Source organism: Gossypium hirsutum, chromosome D05, assembly GCF_007990345.1.
Source record: "Gossypium hirsutum isolate 1008001.06 chromosome D05, Gossypium_hirsutum_v2.1, whole genome shotgun sequence".
Taxonomy (NCBI): Eukaryota; Viridiplantae; Streptophyta; class Magnoliopsida; order Malvales; family Malvaceae; genus Gossypium; species Gossypium hirsutum.
In genome coordinates, this window is record NC_053441.1 from 14470517 (window position 1) to 14492265 (window position 21749).

Sequence of the window (21749 nt, forward strand, 5' to 3'; positions counted from 1 at the left end):
ACAGCAACTTCAACTTTCAACATTTATATATCGTTTCAATTTAGTATTGATTTTAAAAATCAAACCCTCAACATTTGCATGTTATGTAATTTATTTTTTTATTGAACATTTGCGTTTTCTTGTGATCCTTTCACCTAAGTAGCCAAAAATTTAAATTTATTAGCTAAATTTTATTGAAAATATTCAAAAAAAAAATAGAAACACCAAAAAGTCCACCTTAATAGTTTTCATCTTTTCTTATTCTTTTACAATAAACCTTCAATGTCACAAAGAAAAGTAAAAAAAAAAAGATTAAATTACATAATGTGTAAATGTTAAGTGTTAATTTTTTACAACCAAGATTAAATTGATATAATTTATAAATATTGAGGGTTAAAGTTGTTATTATGTCAATTATAAAAGTTGTTACCATCAGTCAGCTTGTGACAAAAAAACAAAATTAAATAGTTGGATGATCAAAGTAGAAATTTACTAATAGTTAGATAACCAAAAAAGAAACTTACTAGTAATTGGATGACTACTAATGCGGTTTATTTTTTTTTAAAACAATCAATTTTTTTATTAAAATTAGCTTGATGAATTTATAATTTTTTTTTTTGGTTTTGAAAAATACATGTTTTTATTATAAAAAAACAATAGTTTTCAATGGAATTTTTTATGCGATTAATCAACTACGAGATCACTTTTATAAACAAAACATTGAAAACCTTTTCAAAAGGAAGAATTGTGGGTTTACATTGAAAACCGTAATAAAAAAGGTTTGGGAATTAATTACGTGCAATGAAGGTTTTAAGGCTCAAAATTAGTATATTGTCGTTATTTTTTATATCAGTGAGTTAACATTTGTGTTCGTTCTATTATTTATAAAGACTAATCATTTTGGAGTTTATGTATGTCATTCTCAATAATGTGAATGATGCCTTATGTTTATGAAAATTATTGTAGTCTGCACTCAACATTTGTTGATAAAATTAGTACATTGTTTAAACATAAATTGTCGTCAATTTTGATGATTAAAACTTAAAGAAAAAAATTAGATATATAATTATAATCCCTTGAAAGTCTAGAAATGAGAAATTAATCGTCAAACTCATAAAATTTCAAAGTATTAATTGTTTTTCTTAGAAAAAAAAACACTCCATGATGGACTTTATGTTTATATGTCATCCTCTGTGGATCGAAATCCATGACGAATGCACATAGAACATTCCATAATAGTCAAATGATTAAATGAGACACATTTGATCCATTTAAATCGACTCGATTTGTGGAACATGTGAAAAAGCTCATCTATTTGCCCAGTGAAACACTCCAATAAAATTACAGTTATCATACTGAATATTGTAAATCCTAAGGGATAAGATTGTATGAAGTTTAAATCCCTTAGGATTCTTATCTTGTAGATAGGCTTTGATCTCAACTGTTGATGTAATTTAAACTATACGATTAGATTTGGGAGAGCTCAACTATAAATAGAGGTCTTCCCCCTTAGTTGTAAATTTTCAAAGTAATAGAAACACTTTAAGAGTATTTACTAAAACATTTGGTATGCTTAGTTTTTTTTATGGTTTTTTTGTTCGCTTTTTACTTATTTGCTTGAGAGTTTGTTTCCGCTTTATTTCAATGCCTTGGAGAATTTCCTTTGTAAATTCTCACTTTCAAAAGTTAGGTTAACTTAGGCGGATTTGAATCTAAGTTCTGCCTAAGCCCGTGTAGTTTGCGAGACTATAAATTTAGCCCCATGATAGTTGGTATCAAGAGCCAGTGTTAGGTAAAGCACCAGTTGAGATAATGAAACGAGTAGACGTGCAGGTTGAGCCTAATGAGACCTGTGGGAGAAGTAGGAAAGATAGCAAGTCGAGGGATATGTTATCGGCTTTAGAAGGTCAAATGACTAGTCTTGATAAATTCGTGGATGGTATGAAGGAAATCTTTGAGATAGTTGAGGGATGCACCATAGAGTTAGATTCGGGGTAGGATCAGCTCAGAGAATAGGTGTTGGGTTCCACCAACGCTAGTGCCGAAGAGATGCAATAGGTTCTCAAATCCACTAATGAGAAGCAGACTAAAAGGAATGATGCTCTTGAAGCTATGATTATGGTTTTGAAGAAGGAAACTAAAGTCATGGTCACGAAAATTTAGGAGCTCGAGAGAGATCTCATTGTGTGCAGAGCTATCGTGGGAAAAGGGATGCTGAGAGCAACACTTAAATGTAAGATGGATGTTTCCAAACCGAAAGAGTTTAAGGGACTAGGTCCGCAAGAGATGTAGACAACTTCTTATGAAGAAATTGAATAGTATTTTCGTGCAATGGGCATTGAGGATAATGCCGCTAAGGTAAAAATAGCTCCAGTTTATTTTGTCGATGTTGTTCTTTTATGATGGCGTCGTAAGTCTATAGCTGAGAGACAATGTGGTACTGTTATTGAGATTTTGGTGGATTTCGAAAATAAGTTTAGGAAATAGTTTTACCCTGAGTATGTTAAGGAAGAAGCTCGAGCTAAGTTGCATCGACTTATGCAACAAGGAACAATTCAAAAATATGTTTGGGAGTCCCTGAGTTGTTACTCCAAATCCCTAATTAAGTGAGAAAGAGGCATTCTACTGGTTCAAGGATGAGTTGAAACCTTAGGCAAAGTAAGAGTTGCCTTAACTAGGGGTTAAAAGGCTTACCAAAGTCATAATTAAGGTGAAGTTCTTTGTCAAGCTTGGTTCAATGAAAGACAAGTTTGAGTCATCCAAACCCAAAGAGGCGAACAATGGTAAGGGACACCGTGAGGAAAAACATGATAAAAATGGTCATTGTGGTAATGGTACAAATGGTGGTAATAGGAAACTACAATATGGGAAAATGAAACCCAACAATAATCCAATGGGCAAAGAAAATGAAAATAAGTTAATACAATACTTCTTATGTTGTGGTTAGCACATGATGCGAGACTATTCAGAGCATTCTAAGAGATTCGAGATCAGTAAAGAAGAGAAAGCGAAGCCCGATGATAAAAGGGTATTACAACTTGGATCAATGATACTCAATTTTTAGAAAGCGATTAGGAATTGTGTAATGACCTGATAGTCACGGGTGTCGAAAAGTGCATTTTCAGGTCTCCGTTCCTGTAAATCAGACTCATAAATATTTATTATAAATATTTACGAGGCTAGTTGTGTAGTTAATTAAGTTTCGGTTAAGTTAATTTACTTGAATTAAAAGTAATTAGGTATAAGGACTAAATTGTATAAAGGGTGAAAGTTGAAGTATAGATTAAAGAATAATTAAAGGGACTAAAAAGTAATTTTACCATTGTTTCTTTAGTGGGATGACATTAGGTAAATTTATGTGTAAATTTATTATATATATAAGTATTAAGTAAATATATATTATATAATAATAAAACAAATAAGTAAAAGAAATAGAAATAGAAAGCCAAAACAAAATTTGAAAGAAAAAGAAAGAAAAAAAAAGAAGGAGATGCACGGCCTAAGGGCAATTCAAAGTTCAATTGGTTAGTCAATTTAGTCCCTTTTTCTTATAATTTGCATATTTTTGGAATCCCGCTATCTAGGGTTACCCGACCGATGTCGAAATTTTAACAATTATTAAGTTTTTAAGTGTTGTTAATGTTGAATAATTTTAGTATTAGGGATTAAATTGATAGATTTTTAAACTAGAAATGAAGAAGGATTAAATTGTAAAATTTGAGTATTAGAGACAAAATTGTGAAAATTTTAAAATTTAGGGGTTTAAGTGAATATAGGGGGTTAAATTTAGTTTAAAGTGGAATTTGTATGAAAATATAGAATTAAATGTGAATAATAAAAATTAGTATTGGTTTAGGGACTAAATTGGAATTTAGGCAAATATTGAGTAAAAATTGAAATATTCAATATTCAATATGAAATTGAAATTTTATTGTGTTGAGGAATTTTAATTGTTTTAATTCCGTAGCTAACATCGTAGTGAAGTTCTCGACTAAAAAATGGAAGGATAAAATCGACGTCGAATAGCTCAAAATTCACGGTTTGTATTTCTATAATCCAAACTTAGTTGTTAATTGTTATAATTCAATTTAATGCACATGGTAAGTGTTGAGGAGAGTAATTGACATTTTGATAATTAATTGGAATGGATTAAATTGGTAGATACATATTAAATGTATTGATTATTGAATTGAAATGAATATATGTGTTAATGTGAAAGTTGGATATTGATTATTATAGATTGAATTTAATTTATGTGTATATATGTGATTATATGGAAAATTAGTATTGAATATTTGTTGTATTTAGAAAGTGAATTGGAACCCTATTAACTGTATCGGGTTAAGTCGGATATAGATGGTATGCCATAGGATAGGAAGAGTATAGGGATTTCTTCGACTTCGAGTCGATGAGGCACTATGTGCCAATTTACTTCGTTTTAATCGATGAGGCGCTGGGTGTCAAATTTATATAGCGCTGGGCGCAATTACTACTTCAGATTTATCTGATTAGGCACTGGGTGCCAAACTGGTGTGTTGGTTGGATCCGTGTATCCATCCGAGTCTGAGTCGTGTTAATAGAGGAAAATAAATAATAATGTTCTATAATTGATATTAAAATGGCATGGTATGAGAAATGGGAGTGATATAGTGAATTGAAAATAGAAAGTGAAATATGTTGTAATTACATGGATTATATGAATTATATACTTATGAATTGAATATGAAATGGATAATGCCATTGTTTAAATGAAATGTGAATCAAATTGTGGAAAGCTATTTTATATAGCAAGTATGAGAATTGGGATATTTGTGAAACAAAGGAAATATGATAGCATGTATAAGTTGAGTATAGTATGAAATGATACGCTATTATGTATTAATTTAAAAAATTGGCATATGGTAGTTGTGATTTATAAATATTAATATGTGTCTATATTTCAATTATACATTTATAATCTTTTGTCTTTAAATATTCGGATTATAGAAATACCACTGAGTTTTACTCAGCGTACGGTTTTATTTTTCTGTGTGCAGGTTAGGTACTTAACTTTTAATCGTCGATTCAACATTCAACAACGATCCCGAACTCAAATATGGTAATGTTTATCTGTTGTGTCAGCATGTACCTAGAATGTTTAAGTAATAATTATTTTGTGGATGGATTGTAAATAATGTTATAAGTATAATGTTAGTTTGGTATATACATATAAATACGTGTTTGTGTTTGAAGCCATATTATGGCATGGTAAATTGAACTAAAATCTAAATAGGTACATATGAATTTAAGTTGATGTTTAAGTGCTCATGAACTAGGCAAAATAAATTGAATTTGGTATGTTTATAATTTGGATTTGAATGATGCTTTGATGATATGAATTGGGGATATAAATGTGGTACCAATGAGAGTACATTGGTTAGGCACCTAGGATGATTGTTTTGACATGTTTTGATTGTATTTGATCGTGTTTTGAACTGGTTAAACAAATAGTTTTTGAGTTGTTTAATGTCCAAGCTTGCAGGGAATGGTAAATTATTGTTTAAGGCACCTTTTAGGTCCACATGGCCAGACATATGGGTGTATGACTTGGCTGTGTGAGACACACGGCTAGTACATGGGCGTGTGAGGCCATTTCAAAGGGTACACGGCCTGGGACACGGGCGTGTGGCTTGGCCATGTGACCCAAGTCAGAGAGTTACACGAGCACAGACACGGGCTGGGACACGGCCGTTTGTCTCTACTTTGAATGCCCATACGACCAGACATACGGGCATGTGACTTGGCCGTGTGAGTTACACGACCGTGTGAACCCTGCAGCTAAATTTTTTTTAACTTTTTCTAAAAAAATTTAAATATTCCCGATTTAGTCTCAAATCACTTCTAAAGTGCTTTCAAACCCTCAAAGACTTAATATGGGATTCTGTACATGTTAATGATGAATCATTTTATGATTTTTTTTAAATGTTTGAAATAAATGATTAGATTATAATTACTCGGTAATGTCCTAAAACCCTATTCTGATGACGGATATGGGTTAAGGGTGTTACAGATTACAAACATAATGAGTTGATGTTGTGGACATTGTCATCCCAGGCTGAATGAGGAGTGCTCTTGTTGATACGAGGGCATATGATTTGTTTATATATGAGAAATTTGAGGGTAAACTTGGTCTCTCAATTAGCAAATCGACTAAGAAAATCAGTACTATAAATTTCAAAGAGGTCCCAGCTGTGGGAGTAGTACAAGATGTTGAGCTATAGATCAATTAGTGGAAAGGAAAGAAAGACTTCGAGGTAATTTATTTAAATGGTTATGACTTTGTTCTTGGCTTAAATTTCCTTGACAAGATTAATGCTTTGTTGGTTCCTTTTTCTGATTGCATATGTATCTTGAACACTTGTCAACAACAATTCGTTGTGTCAGTGAGTCGTCTTAAGATAGGTGGAACCGAGGTATTATCAGCAATCCAATTAGCCGATAATGTTCATTGTGGTAAGAACATTGACTTGGTAGATTGAAGTGTTAATGAGACCTCCTTGGAAATGCTAGAGATGTGACAAACTGATGTGAAGCCTGTTGAGTTATCAGTGGGGCTACCATCTATAAGAGAGGTGAGTTGTGCATCAAACTTTTGTGGGAATAGTAGTGATGCAAACTAGGCAGTTAAACATAGTAAATGTTATGAGTAAGGTACATCTTAAACACTTTCCTTTGTTTTTCATTATAACTTGCCATTGGCTTAGCAAAGACATAGGGACTCTTTTAGAGTTTTGAAATAGGTAAGTTGTAGGGTTTATAAATTAGAGTTAGTGACAATATTCAAAGTTAACTTAGTGTTCAATGTGGGCATGTCTAGAGCTGCTCATGGGCCGGGCCGGGCCCAGAAAAAAATTTCGGCCCAGGTCCTAGGCCCGGGCCCGGCCCGAAATATGGGCCTAGAATTTTGCCCAAGCCCGGCCCGGGAAAAAATTCATAAGCCTGGGCTCGGCCCGTTTTTTAAATAAATACCAAAAATTTATTTTAAAAATTTAAAAAATTATTTTAAAAATATTTTAAAATTAAAAAAATAAAAAAAGTATTTTAAAAATATTTTAAAAAATTTTAAAAAAAGTATTTTAAAAGTATTTTAAAATTAAAAAAATAAAAAAATTATTATATTCGGGCCGGGCCGAGTCGGGCCGAGCCCGGGCCAAAAAAGTGGTGCCCGAGGCCCGGCCCGTTTTTTAATCGGGCCTCATTTTTTTACCCAAGCCCATATTTCGAGCCTATATTTTTACCCAAACCCTCCCATATTTCGGGCTGGCCGTCGGGCCGGGCCGGGCCGCCCGGCCTATGAGCACCTCTAGGCATGTCTAAGCCTATTTTTGATGATCAAGGGGATCCCAATTGAGGCAAGTCACAATGGGGGCAAGTAAGAGTGGTGGGCTTTTGCAAACGAGATGTACAAACGATAGAAACAGTTTGAGTTAGATGACGACAAAGACATAAGTTGAGACAAATGTTTCGAAGGGCGAAACTACCTAACAAAAAGAATGTTTTGGAATCAGCCTAGACGTCGTGACAGTTCTGAGACAAGTTAGACCAATGTCATTCTGAGGACGCGATGAGGGCATCGCGAGAATGGGTGAGGGAGAATGTCACGGGGTCGTGAGTTGAAGCCTGTGACGAATGTACATAGAATGTCCGTTGGTGATTAATTGATTAAATGGAGCTCATTTGACCCACTTGAATTGATCCAATTTGTGGAACATATGGAGAAACTCATCTATTTAAAGCCTTGGTGGCCCGATGGAACACTCCAGTAAGAGTGGAGTTACCATGATGAATATTGTAAATCCTAGGGGATAATATTGTATAGAGTTTAAATATCTAGTACTGTCATATTGTAGATAAACTTCGATCTCAACTGTCAATGTAATTTAAACTGTACCATTGGAATTGGGGGAGCTCAACTATGAATAGAAGTCTTTGCTCTCATTTGTAATCACACAGTTGTAATTATTCAAAGTAATAGAAGCACTTTAAGAGCATTTACTCAATTATTTTAGTGTGCTTGGTTTTCTTATGGTTTTTCTGTTTGTTTTTTGCTTATTCGCTTGAAAGTTTGCTTTTTTTTTTTATGCTTAAGAGAATTTTCTTTATAAATACTCGCTTTCAAGAATTAAATTGACTTGAATAAATTTAAAGCTAGCATATTGCGAAATTGAAATTTTAACACGTGACATTCTTATGCTCCTCATGCTGTGAGAGATTTTTTAGCTAGTGATGCTAATTTCGCAAACCGTGTTTCGTGGACTTCTGCTACTTGCAGATTAGAGCAGGAAAGACCATTTTATTTTCTAAGAAAATACTTATATTAAAAAAGATATTTTATTATTAAAAATAATTAACAATTAGTATTCCAATAATTTTAACAACGATATATCTTATTTATATATATAAAATTAAAAATAAAATTTTATAAGTATACACTCATGAATAAAAAAGAATACAAACCCACAAATTGGTTAATAAACAAATACAAGTCAACGATATTATGGGATTAAATCTATCAAATTATACAATCACATAACAATATTAAACCAAAAACTTATTAAACCGTGCATTTGAACTTTATAAATTTAGGATTTTTAGAATCAATTAGCACCTCTCGTATGTATATATTATTTTTGTGTATTAAATAACAATTACAACCCCATGCGAATGTCTAACATCACCCATCAACGACATTATAAATTATTAAGTAAACATACGTATATTATTTGAGGTTTACGCATGTACTTATGTTTACAACTTGAGAATTTAATAATGGATTAAATCAGCATAATGTCAAAATGAAATGCATTTTCTAATAAGTACTCGACGTCACCATAAGCCAAAAGTCATTTTCATCTTATATCAATAACACAAGGCATAGCATTGACATATATACTGATATATAAATAAATTAATCTATCGCATAAAATGAATAAACAAAAGCAAAATGATTTACCAATAGTCCAAAACTTTGGGCCGTAGTCCTTGTTGAAACTGGGCTTCACTAGTGGTTGAGCTGCTCCTCACCAGGTCAGGTCGGTCCTGGTCTGCTCCTGTTGAGCTCCACGCGGGTTGTTCAAAGAAAGTGTCATTCTCTCTCACCTGCCATTTTGTTCACAGCAGATCATCTTTTTGAATAAAAGAATCGTTTCTTTTTTCTTTGTTGAAACTTTCATCGCTCTTTCTTTAAGTCAAAATACATCCTTTCTCGGTTCTATTTCTTTGCTTCATTTCCATTATCCTTTCAGCGAGTTTAGAGATGGAGAATGGGGGACTTCGGTGAGGGTATTGTTCGATGTAGGATGTTAGAGGACGATGGAAGGTTGATCCTAGTCAAAAGTCAGGTAGCAAGTGTGTGACGGAGAGGGATACGGGTGATAGAAGGAAACTGAAGGGTTGGTTTGGATCAAGGGTATGTTAAAATGGAGGGCAGGCTTGCTTGTGGCTTAGCTGAAAGTGTTGGGAGGATGGTGCAATTAATGGCGGCTTCAAGCAAAGATGGAAGGTGTCGTATGGATTCAAAGGTGAAGGGAGACTTTGGTTAGTGATAGAAAACACAACTCAAACAAGAATTACAAGATAAACACGTTGTTTATAAGCAGCTTATTTACTTACAACAAAAGCTGTTGAAAAATAGCTGTTTTGTGGTAAGCAATTGCAGGAATAGTTTAAATTGTTGCATGGACCCTTGGATGTTGCATTTCCAAGAATTTCAACAAAGTCAACTAGCTCAAGAGGGAGAATAGACACCCAACTTCGACCGTAACCGAAAGAGGCAGCTGAAAATGGTTTGGTAAGAATGTGATTCACCTGAACAGACCCATCCTGATCAGACATCCGGTGGGTGTCAGGGATGAATTTGAGCTAGAGGGTAGGTGCACATGTTGGCCAAATTGAAAACATAATTTATTAAATTGCATGCGCTGAGAAATATAAAATTTGTCATTGCTATTAAGACACTTATAGTCATGATAAGAAGAACTGTACCCAAGAAATGTGCAATGCTATGACCGAAAGGTAAATTTGTGTTGATTAAAGGTATGTGTCAGAAGAAAACATTGGCGCCCAAAGACAGGGAAAATTATAGTTTGGCTTGCTGTCAAAGAGCTTATCATAGGGGGAATTTCCATCAAGAATCTTCATGGCAACCTATTAATGAGATACGTAGCAGAACAAAAGGCATGTAAAATTTAGTGGGATGGAAGCTTGGGCTAAAAGAGTAAGACTAAGTTCCATATATAATATGCCTGTGATTATACTTTACTTAATAAGAAGACAATGAACCGTAAAATAAGTAAAGAAAATACCAAAATAAAAGAGAGAACAGAAACCGAAACTCTCCACCCTAATTGGATTGCAATTCTTTCAGCTTACCCCCTAGTTGCCATTTGGCTGGCTTATGAAAAGTAATCATACCTGCTATAGGCTTTATTCATAATGAGCTCCTTCAAGGTTCCTAATGTTTTTTTTCCCTTTACTTTTCTTTTTGATGAGCTGGATCAATTCTGAAAATAATATGATGTTATCATTTGTCTCCCACCCGTGAAAGCATTTTGGAAATGAAAGATAATTGCACTTAAAACTGGTTTCAATTGACGAACCAAGATATTTGCATTTTGCTTGAATGGAGGAAATTTAGGCAAGCATCTGTCACCAACAATATCCCAATTGTGCTGAAAAAAATACGACTGATTTGTTACCCGATCCTGGAATTTTCAACGGACCTATTTTAAACACAGCATCATTGACTTCCTCCTTAGAAAGGGATTGGGAGAAGAGGTGCCTCATCTCGTTAGGGACTTTTGGCACATTTAGTTCACGAAATTTTTTTTCCAAATTATTTGTATTAACTATTTCAGGACCATTGCAAATTCTTTGAAAATAATTGATGAAACAATTTGATAGGTCTTTTTGTTTTTTTAAAACTTTATCCTCCTCATTTTTAGTTACAGAATATATATTTCTAATCATTCTCTTATTGACGACAAGGTGAAAAATATCTAATATTCCTCTCACATTTGATGATTCGGTTTGCGCTTAATTTTTACAACCATAACATCTATTCAAGTTCAAGGACATCCTCACGTTTCAACCTTAAAACTTCCCCATACCTTAGTGAATTCTCATCCTAGAGGTTCTCTTGTGCTGCTTCCAATTGTTTTTTTTTTATTATTTTGAGAGAGAATATTTCCAATTGCTTTGAATAACCATTGTTTTCTCACGAGAATATTTTCTATGGCATAATCTTTATTTTAAAAATTTATGGTATAAATATTTAAATCATATAATTAAAGCTAAATTCATTTTGTTATTTATTTAATATTTAGCATACTTTTCAATTTAATCGCTTGATCCAAGTTCAACCAATCAAATTCTTTAAACTCATTAGAATTTGGTCCACCCACACAATGTAGACCGAGTATTATTTTATTGCAAGTTTTAACGTTGAATGTTTAGTTTATTAAACAACTACAGAGGATAATAAATATTCTTTTTCTCAAACCTAGGTTATTCACGGGGATCTCAACATCCCGCGAAAGCTACAACAAATATTACTAAAAATTTAGAAAACTACATGTCTAAAATATAAATACATCAAATTAAGAGTATTAAATAAATAAAATTATATATCACGAGGTTGTATATTAATGATTTTGATTTAGTTTAATGCATAATTTGATATTCGAGTTTGATACTTCTTTTTACCGCAAAATAAAAATGTGTCAAATTTAAGTATCAAATGACACATCAAACTTTTTATTTTTAATATTTTATATAAAATTTTAAAAGGATAAATATCAAAATTATATATAATATTTGACGCAATGCGTAATGTCATATGTGAATTTTGATTTGTATAATTTTATGCATCGAATTAACACCATTTTAGGTTGACATAATATAGAAACAAATAATTATATTATTTTAATATAAAAATAAATAAATTTATTTATTTAAACATGTACAATTGAATCAAAATTAAAATTTTATGTGTATATATAAATCACAATTCAAATTTCATAGTTGTACTAAATTAAAATTCATATATCAAAATATAAAATTTATCCTAATTTTAAATAAACAAAATCTGTTGTTATAGGTATTAATTTATTTATTTTTGCTGGAAAGGGTTCATTTTTGCCTACAGCTCCATGGTTTGAAGTCATAAGCCTCTTTGATAGTCAATCTCAGCTCAGCCCACCACTGATAGGTATTGCCGACGCGTTTCTTACATCATAGCATCATTGATCATCGACAGGGCCATTGTGTTTGAAAATTCTGCAGGGAAGAAGACGAACGATGAATCCAACGCAAGCGAGAGCGGCTGAATAATTTAAAGCTCGGAGTCTAAAGAGCTTAAACAATTAGCGGTAGGTTTGATTCTCTTCATCAAGTCTTTATAATTTATAAAAAGTTAAAAGTCATTGCTACTTTCTCTGTGTTGCTTTCTTGTTTTGAATGTTTCTTTGAAAACGACATTTATATTATAGGAGATTGGATGTTACATTTTTTTCCCAATGACTTCGACTTTTTTTTGCTTTGTTTTTAAGCAAGAAGCAATGGACTTGCATGTTTCAATATATCATACAAATTCAATTGGCGGGCTCCAGCTATTTTGTAACAAAACAAACCATCCTGTGCTACTAAGCTTTTTCTTGATCTCATCTATTCAAGTCCTAGCTAAACAACATTGACTTTGGCATCGTTTACCTCTGTTGCACGTAGCAATAAAGGGACATGAAAGGCCAAGATTTTTATTCTAATCCCACTGGGACTATTTGCAACTTTTTTAGATCCATTCAAAGTAGTTCATATCTTACCTTTTCTTCTTTTTACCATATAGATTATGTTCTCATTTGAATATAAGGAAGTTGCTTCATGAATTGCGAATTGGTTGATGTCAAATGGATGTTGTTCTATGTTATGCAAATTTAGAAACAGAAACCAAATAATTTCCTGGTCTTTTACTCTTGAACTCTCTGAAGCCTTTGGTTGATCTCGCAAATGGGTTCAGCCGTTTGGTTATTTTTGGTAGTGGTTTCTATTCATATCTATATCGTTGCAGCTGAAACAGACCCTGATGATAGTAAGTTTGCCTCTAATCACTACTTATTTTGTTTTCTTATAGCGTAGTTTCTGTTGGTTCTTTTGGGTTGATTTGGAAATATTATCTATACATGCTAACCAAGTTTCTTAACTAGCAAAGATGATATTTTCGTGAAGATTAGTGGTTAAGTCGAGCAGATGAGGATATAGGATCGCTTATGTTCGCCTAAATGCCAATATTATTCTTCCTTTGCTTGCAAATAGACTCAGAACTGAATCAAGGAAGTTAGTCAAACCTTTTGGGATGGTGAGGGGTTTTTCTAATTTTATGAGAATGGTTTTGACTCTAAATGTTTGAAGCCTTGCAGTTTTTTGGTCTGGGCTCTGGGGTCTACCCGTTGAAGAATCCACTATCATAAGATGTCTATGTCTGATTTAAATTAACAAATCTATTTGTATTCCTCCAATTTCATGGAAATATATGTCAAATGATTTGGAATTGCTACCTCAGAATTGAGCTTTGGTTCTGATCAAAGGGGAACTGTTTGTGCAGATAGTTCGCTAAGAGCTGTCATGAGTGAGTGGAAAAATGTACCATCTAATTGGGGGAGAGGGGATCCTTGTGATGATAAATGGGTTGGAATTGGGTGCACTGGTTCACGTGTGACCTCAATGTAAGTCGCTGGTGCTTCCACTTTTAAAAATATTGTTTAGCTTGGGTCTTCCAGCTTTGTGATCTTCCTAACATCTTTTCTGTTTCAGAAATCTGCCAAACATGAAATTGGAGGGACGGCTGGTAGGAGATATTTTCTTCCTATCTGAGTTAAAAGAATTGTAGGTCCTTTTGCCTACTACCTTCTTCTTCTTTTGTTTTTGGATACAAGGGATGTGCTAATTCTTGTAGACCCACAAATAAAATTAAATTTTGTTTCTTTCATTTCTTTCAATGAATGCTATATCCATTTTTTTGTGAATTAGTTAGATGCAGTAGTGTTCACGGTTATGGTTAGTATAACATCTTTGATTTGGCTTTATTTTTCAGGGATCTATCTTACAACAAAGGTCTCAGGGGAATTCTTCCACCAGCGGTTCAAAACTTAAAGAAGCTAGAAAACTTGTAAGGGGATATATTTCCTGACAAAGCATCAACGGGAAGCAAATTTCTTTATGCATTTTTCTTAAAAGATCTTTTTTTTTCTGTTGAACTTTTTTTCCTGAATGGCAGAATCTTGGTTGGTTGTGGTTTCTCTGGTCAGATTCCCAATACAATAGGATCTTTGCCGCAGCTGAGGATCCTGTAAGAATTTGATCTTCAATACTTATTCCTCTAAAGTGACTAACAATTTCATTTGGATTCTTTCCATGCATTATTAGTATTAAGTGAAGGACATAACCTTGGTAAAACTTCTATTTGAGGCTCCCTGATTGTTGGCTGTATAATGTTTTCTATTTATTATTCTTTTACATCTATTAATCAGATTACTTTCATGCTGGCCAATATTCCCTGCAGATCTCTAAATTCTAATGCCTTCTCTGGGAATATTCCACCATCCATTGGTAATTTATCAACTCTTAATTGGTTAGATATGGCTGACAACCAACTTGAAGGAGAAATTCCAGTCTCGAACGGATCCACTACACCAGGGCTTGACTGGTTGATTCATACCAAGCACTTGTATGTCATTTTTCTTTGTATTTTATGTATGTTTAGATGGGTTTTTTTTGCCAATATTCTATTTCTTCATATAGTAATGATGTTTTCCATTATCGACAGCCATTTCGGGTTGAACAAACTCTCTGGTCCAATTCCAAGTAAACTTTTCAGTTCAGATATGACTCTGATACATGTGTAAGTTCTATTTGGTTTTCTATCAAGTAGTTTCTGCAACTAGAGAAAAAGGCACATTTTCAGGACAAATTTCTTCTATAAATGTTGATTTCTCTCTCAGCAGTCCATGCATAATAGGGTACTTCATATTTGACGCCATCCTTTCAAAGGAGAGAGGGACATAAATTTTTTCTCTCGTTTCTGCTCCTTCTGCATTCATTAACTGTGTACATTTGAAACAATTGATTTCCCATCTCTGTGCCAGGCTGTTTGAAAACAACATGCTCTCTGGGCCTCTTCCTTTGACCCTTGGGCTTGTGAAAACTCTGGAGGTGGTGTGAGTATCTAGACCAAGTACTTGATTGACTTAATGTCAAGGTTTTAGATGGAAGATTATTTTGTACGGGGTTTTTGACAATTAATAAATTTATTGTGTTGGTACAGGCGCTTTGACAACAATTCACTAGAGGGGGATCTTCCATTGAATCTCAACAGCCTTACAAGAGTTCAAGATCTGTAAGCTATGAGCATAAAAAGCTGATAGTTTTCTGCACTTGTTTATGGAGGTCAGAAGGGAACTATTATCCTCTCTTAATTGAGACCATTTGGTGTTAATTTTCAGGTATTTGTCCAACAACAAGCTGACTGGGCCTCTGCCTAACCTTACTGGCATGAGCAGCTTGAACACGTTGTAAGTAACAAATGCTTTAATGAGTATTTAGTCTTCTCAAACTGCACTTGTCGTCTTATTTTTGTTCCTTGCATATGTTTAGGTGTATCCGAGTGATATTTGGCTTATCAATTATCATGGTCGTCTTGTTTAATAACAGTAGATATTTTTATTATCATTGCTAATCTTTGTTCTATTGCATAATGTGCAGATACTTGAGTAATAATAGTTTTGATTCATCAGATGTTCCTTCATGGTTTCCGACCCTGCTGTCCTTAACAACATTGTATTTCCTCTCTCTCAGCCTCTTGTTCTTCATCTACTGACAAAGATGCATGAAAGTTAACTGAAGATTGAAATCATATTAATTGTTTCAAGTGTAGAACAAAAATTCTTTTAAGCATTTCCACCATTTTCTCTTAAAATTATATTAGTCTAAAGAATGCTTAAAGATAGTGCTAGTCTGGGAATTGTAACATTAAAACTTTCGTTCTCACTAGTATTTTTCTGTAGTTGGGAGAGTAATCAATTCATTTGTGTGGCAGAATGATGGAAAGTACTCAACTTAAAGGTCAAATTCCTGCCTCATTCTTTAATCTTCCACAATTGCAGACTGTGTAAGTATGCTTGACCTTACACATTGTACTGGAAAATGAGGATCCCAAACAAAAAATTGTCACATTTAGGAAATGATCATTGGACTTTTTCCCCCTTTTTCTGTTATACTGTTGACAGGGTACTAAAACAAAATGAACTTGATGGTTCCTTTGATATTGGCCCAAGCTTTAGCAACCAGCTGCAGATCATAAATTTGCAGGGTAATTCCATTACGAGTTTCAATAACACTGGCGGACCTATCAGTTTTGACATAGTGTAAGCTGGAATCATTTAGTGTATCTTTTATTTGCTGAATTACTAGGCTTATATTCTTACACGCCTTGGAAGCTGGATTATCTGTAGATAGATATAGTTGATGTTAAAGATTATTAGTATACCTTTTGACATCACTGAAGTTCTTTCTGCCAATTCTGCAGACTTGTAGACAATCCAGTGTGCCAGGAGACAGGAGCAGGAGCAAACGATTACTGTAGCTTACCCCAACCAGACTCCTCCTCTGTGTATACAACCGCTCCAATGAACTGTGTTCCTAATTCATGTGGTTCTGGTCAAATTTCCAGCCCCAGATGCATATGCGCGTATCCATATACAGGAACACTACAATTCAGAGGCCTTTACTTCTCGAACTTGCGAATTGAAACTCCATATGAAAGTCTTGAACAGAATTTGACACAGTTCTTCCGGTTCCCTGAATTACTTGTGGATACTGTTTCACTAAGTAATCCACGGATGGATCAACATCTGTATCTTCTTTTGGACCTTTATTTATTTCCATATGGCCAAGATAGGTTCAATACATCTGGAATTTCGAAGATTGCATCTGCCTTTAGCAGTCAGGATTACAAGCCGCCTGAACAGTACTTTGGACCTTATGTTTTCACTGGTGCTGAATATGAGTACTTTTCTGGTAATGCATATGCAATAGAACTAAAATGAATACAAAAATTTCTATTTATTTAGATTCATTTTTTCCATGCATATGTGCTATATCATCTAGATGGACCTGCACACTCAAACAAATCAAGTGCTGGCATCGCAATAGGAGCAGCAGTTGGTGCTTCAGTGCTTTTTATACTATTAGTGGTTGCTGGGATTTATGCTTATCGTCAGAGGAAGAGAGCAGACAGAGCAACCAAAGAGAGCAACCCTTTTGGTATGATAATTCTTTCATTTAGTCCTTTCCTGTTTGATTGTATGGAATATCTGAGGTACTGATCCTCCTCCATGAAAACATAGCACACTGGGATCCTAAGAAGAGCAGTGGTAGCATTCCTCAGTTAAAAGGAGCAAGATGCTTCTCTTTTGAAGAGCTTAAGAAGTACACCAAAAATTTTTCAGAAGCCAATGATATTGGATCGGGGGGTTATGGAAAGGTTTGTTTTGACTCGCATTCTCTCTGCATTGCATATATGCTTATCAAAAACATGCATGCTAGAGGTGGTCTCACATGCACTGTTTCACATCATGTGCAAGACATATTGAAATTTGTAACTTATTGCGAATCGTGATCAAGACAACAGAGAATACTGTCAAATAGGCACATTTATGGGCGCATGATTTCAAAAAATATAATGAAGTATATATATCTGAAAGAAATAGTCATTTTATTCTATGTTGCTCTTCATTTTTTTGAAGTATTTGTGTCCAATAACTGACACATGGGTATGGGAATATAACCTCTAAGGGTTATCCAAATACATTGAATTTTTTGAAAAATCTAACCATATTTTATGGTTACACCAAGTCGAGTAACATAGGTTTTATTCATTTTTTTATTTGAGGCCACTAGCAGTGGCCCCTTTTGCACACAGTGTTTGCACTGAACTTTTTAGCTTTTACCTTAATGAACGGATTTTTTTTTTTTTTTTGGCCAGAATGGAAGTTTGAAATAGATTACAAAGTTATTATTCAAAAAACCTGGGGGAAAGACAAGGAGACGATAACCTAACAGATAACTACTAGTTGCGTACAAAGAGATATTAACACAGAATAAAACTTTAGTGTCATTTGTTTGCTTCAAGACCATGCAGATATTAGATAATTTATGCGTTCCTTTTCAATTTTCATGAATGCATTGTGTTCATAAGAATTTACATGCAGCATATTGATCTCAACCATGAAACACGGAGATACTGTATTAGTTTGACATGAATTGAGAACTTTTCTGAATAAACCAAAAGACTTTTTTCTGGATACTTATTTATTTAGCATGATCATTGTGAGTTATAAAATTAATTTTCCAAATAATTTAGAATTTCCTTATTTACAGGTTTATAGAGGAACTCTACCCACTGGGGAGCTAGTTGCCATCAAACGAGCTCAGCAAGGATCAATGCAGGGTGGGCTTGAATTCAAAACAGAGATTGAGCTTCTATCTAGAGTTCATCATAAAAATGTTGTTAGTCTATTGGGATTTTGCTTTGAGCGAGGTGAACAAATGCTAGTATATGAGTATATTCCTAATGGCTCACTTAGTGACAGTTTGTCAGGTATCTTCCTCTATTTCCCCACTTTATTCATCCAAATTGGATTACATTATCAATAATTAACCGGCATGTTACAGTGTCCTTAACACACAAAGAAATGAAAGATATATTTACATATATTTGATGAGCTACACTAAACTGCTGGTGTAAGAGGAAGAGAAACAATATAGCCCCAGTGCTCCTTTAGTTTGAACTTTCAACCATTGTCACTATCATATCTTATATAAGACTCTCTCTCATAGCAAAGAATTTCACATTATAAGCTCAGTAATGAAAAGCATTCATCGTTATCCCTAATGGTGATTTTACTTGTTAAAATCCAGTTTATTTCTTAATAAGCATCTTTTACTTACGTCCAAAGCTTTTTCTTCACTCATGGGTTTACTTATTTTAAAAATAACATTATAATAATGCAGGGAAGTCAGGAATCAGATTGGACTGGCCCAGGCGACTGAAAATAGCCCTTGGTGCAGCTAAAGGTGTGGCATACCTTCACGAGCTTGCAAATCCCCCCATTATTCACAGGGACATCAAATCCACTAACATCTTATTAGATGAACGCTTAAATGCTAAAGTTGCTGATTTTGGTCTCTCCAAACCTATGGGTGACAGTGAGAAAGGTCATGTTAGCACTCAAGTGAAGGGTACGATGGTGAGTTCTTCCATGCACCTATTCATGCATACTATACAGCCCTTATAATGGTAGAAACTTGAGCACCAAGACCAGCTGTTGCCAATATTGCTCAGGCACAAGGGTCAGCTGGTGCAGATAGTCCTCTTTTTGTGGTGATCTTTAGTTTATTTTCCTTTCATGGTAAATGCTGATATTCTCTCGGTCTCTCCTCCTAGACCATCCCTTCCTTCATAGACGCTGAATTCATTCATTAATACATTTGAGTGTTTGCTGCAACCATAGTAATTTTACTGCACGAAATTGATTGACTTTTGGATAAGGTGGTTACTGATGATTCTAAAATGCTGATAGTATGCAGAGTTCTAAGTATTATTTTATTGATGTTGCAGGGTTATTTGGATCCTGAATATTATATGACCCAACAGTTGACTGAGAAGAGCGATGTTTATAGCTTTGGAGTGCTGATGCTGGAAATAATAACCGCGAGAAGACCGATAGAGCGAGGGAAATACATAGTAAGGGAGATGAGAATGTCGATGGACAAAACGAAAAGCCTGTATAACCTCCAACAGATTCTTGATCCAGCCATTGGTTTTGGTACATCGTCCAAAGGCTTGGAAAGGTTTGTAGAACTGGCAATGAGATGTGTAGAAGAATCAGGGGCTGACAGGCCTACCATGGGTGAAGTGGTGAAGGAGATTGAAAACATTATGCAGATGGATGGCATGAATCCGAATGCAGAATCGGCATCAAGTTCAGCAACTTACGAGGATGCAACAAAGGGAGCTGATCTCCATCCGTACGATAACGAGTCTTTTGCTTACAGTGGAGCCTTCCCTCACTCAGCTGCCAAGATAGAGCCCCATTAAATGTGGGTTTCTTTTACTATGTTTTGTTAGCAATGAACTTAGTAACAGTGAGAGCTGCTTCTGTGTTTTTTTTTTCCCTTCCACTGAATGGCGACTTACAAACTCAATCATGTGGGATCTTATTCTTATTTGTTGGATATTATGATGTAACTCTTATTAGAAAGAATTCTTTTTATGTAAATAGGTAATGCGACTGTTGATTCAATTGCTTTAGCATATAATTATTTTATCCAAATGCATTTAATCCGAATTATTTATGAAATCCTTTAGTTGTTAGGATTAGTGAATGTAAAGTAGAGAAGTGGTGATGGTGGAGACGATAGATATTGTCTCAATAATCACCCTTCATATGGTGTAAAGGAAGGCAACAATTTAACTTTATTCTTTTCATAATTAACAATCTCATGGATCTCTTCCCTTATCCTCTTAATCATTGTTTAGCTATGGGTGGCTCCCTTGGGATTTTGATTAACTTTTTTTTTTCTTTTCCTCTAAATAATGGACATTGATATACCTCAACCTCTTTTTCTTTTCCCCCTTCACTTTTGAGTTGAACCACCTTTCCAATAACCCAGGTTGAGTAGGGATCAGATACTAGTGGTTAGGTGTTTAAATTTTTTTAATGTCTATATAACTACTTTAAAACTTAAATTCTGCTTTCTCATTAATTTGAATCTTATTATCCGAATTCAAATTTAATTTAAATAATAGTTATATTAAATATCTAGATTCATTAAGTATTCAAATAATTAAAAAGTTAAAACAGATAATGGATTTAGATATTCAAATCTAAATCTATTATTTGCAATAGTATATTGAATTCGAATAATACCAATAAATGTTAGATATAATGGGAAGGTACATTATATTCTTAAAAAGAAAATACGGATTCGAATCTTGGAGATGACTTTATTAAAAAAGATAACTATGAATTCTAAACACAAATTATAAAACGGATATAATATATATATGAATAGTAAAAATAAATTGAATATATGCAAACATGTAAGTCTCCATATTTTTTAAGTGAATCTGTATAAAAGAAATTGTAACACCCCTAATCCATATCTGTCGTCGAAACATGGTTACGGAGCATTACCGGAATATACGGAATAAATACAGATATTTCATATTATTTAACATTCATGTCAGAAATTATTCATAAAGTCCCTTATATGAGCTCTCGAGGCCCAAAAAATACATTAGAAACAAGTCGGGACTAAACCGGGTACTCAGAGAATTTTTCGCAAAATTTCAAAATTTTTCCAAGGTGCAAGGGACACGCGCCCGTGTGGTCAGGTCGTGTGGGCATTCAAAATAAGGCACACGGCCGTGTCCAAGCTCGTGTCCGTACCCGTGTAACTCTCTAACTTGGGTCACACGGCCAACTCACATGCCCGTGTCTCTGCCCGTGTGGACAAAATAAGGCCATTTCGAAACTATATTTCTCACCCATTTGGACTTCCACCTACACTAACATTTTAACACATTCAAAAGCCAATCCAAGACATTTGAACTAACCAAAATCAAATCATAAACATGTCATATGTCTTCATTTCTTATCATTCAAATTTACCATATT

General features: G+C 34.1%; 1 protein-coding gene across 5 annotated transcripts; it reads left to right on the top strand.

The window, feature by feature from the left end:
- The first annotated feature begins 12211 nt into the window (after positions 1 to 12211).
- Positions 12212 to 20372, top strand: LOC107905798 (leucine-rich repeat receptor protein kinase HPCA1). Of its 5 annotated transcripts, XM_016832554.2 has the most exons (19): positions 12679 to 13102; positions 13616 to 13736; positions 13825 to 13896; positions 14105 to 14179; positions 14288 to 14359; positions 14573 to 14737; positions 14837 to 14911; positions 15156 to 15227; positions 15335 to 15406; positions 15513 to 15581; positions 15772 to 15846; positions 16106 to 16177; positions 16296 to 16433; positions 16595 to 17085; positions 17176 to 17331; positions 17415 to 17551; positions 18448 to 18667; positions 19081 to 19316; positions 19688 to 20372. In XM_016832554.2, exons 1-19 carry the CDS (start codon positions 13021 to 13023, stop codon positions 20165 to 20167), a joined length of 2880 nt encoding a protein of 959 aa, XP_016688043.1. In that variant the 5' UTR covers positions 12679 to 13020; the 3' UTR covers positions 20168 to 20372. The 5 variants fall into 5 exon arrangements, with proteins under 5 accessions (XP_040949835.1, XP_016688043.1, XP_040949834.1 ...); XM_041093901.1 differs by lacking the exon at positions 12679 to 13102 and adding an exon at positions 12212 to 12386 and having other exon boundaries at positions 14573 to 14911; XM_041093900.1 differs by having other exon boundaries at positions 12704 to 13102; positions 14573 to 14911.
- The last annotated feature ends 1377 nt before the right edge of the window (positions 20373 to 21749 follow it).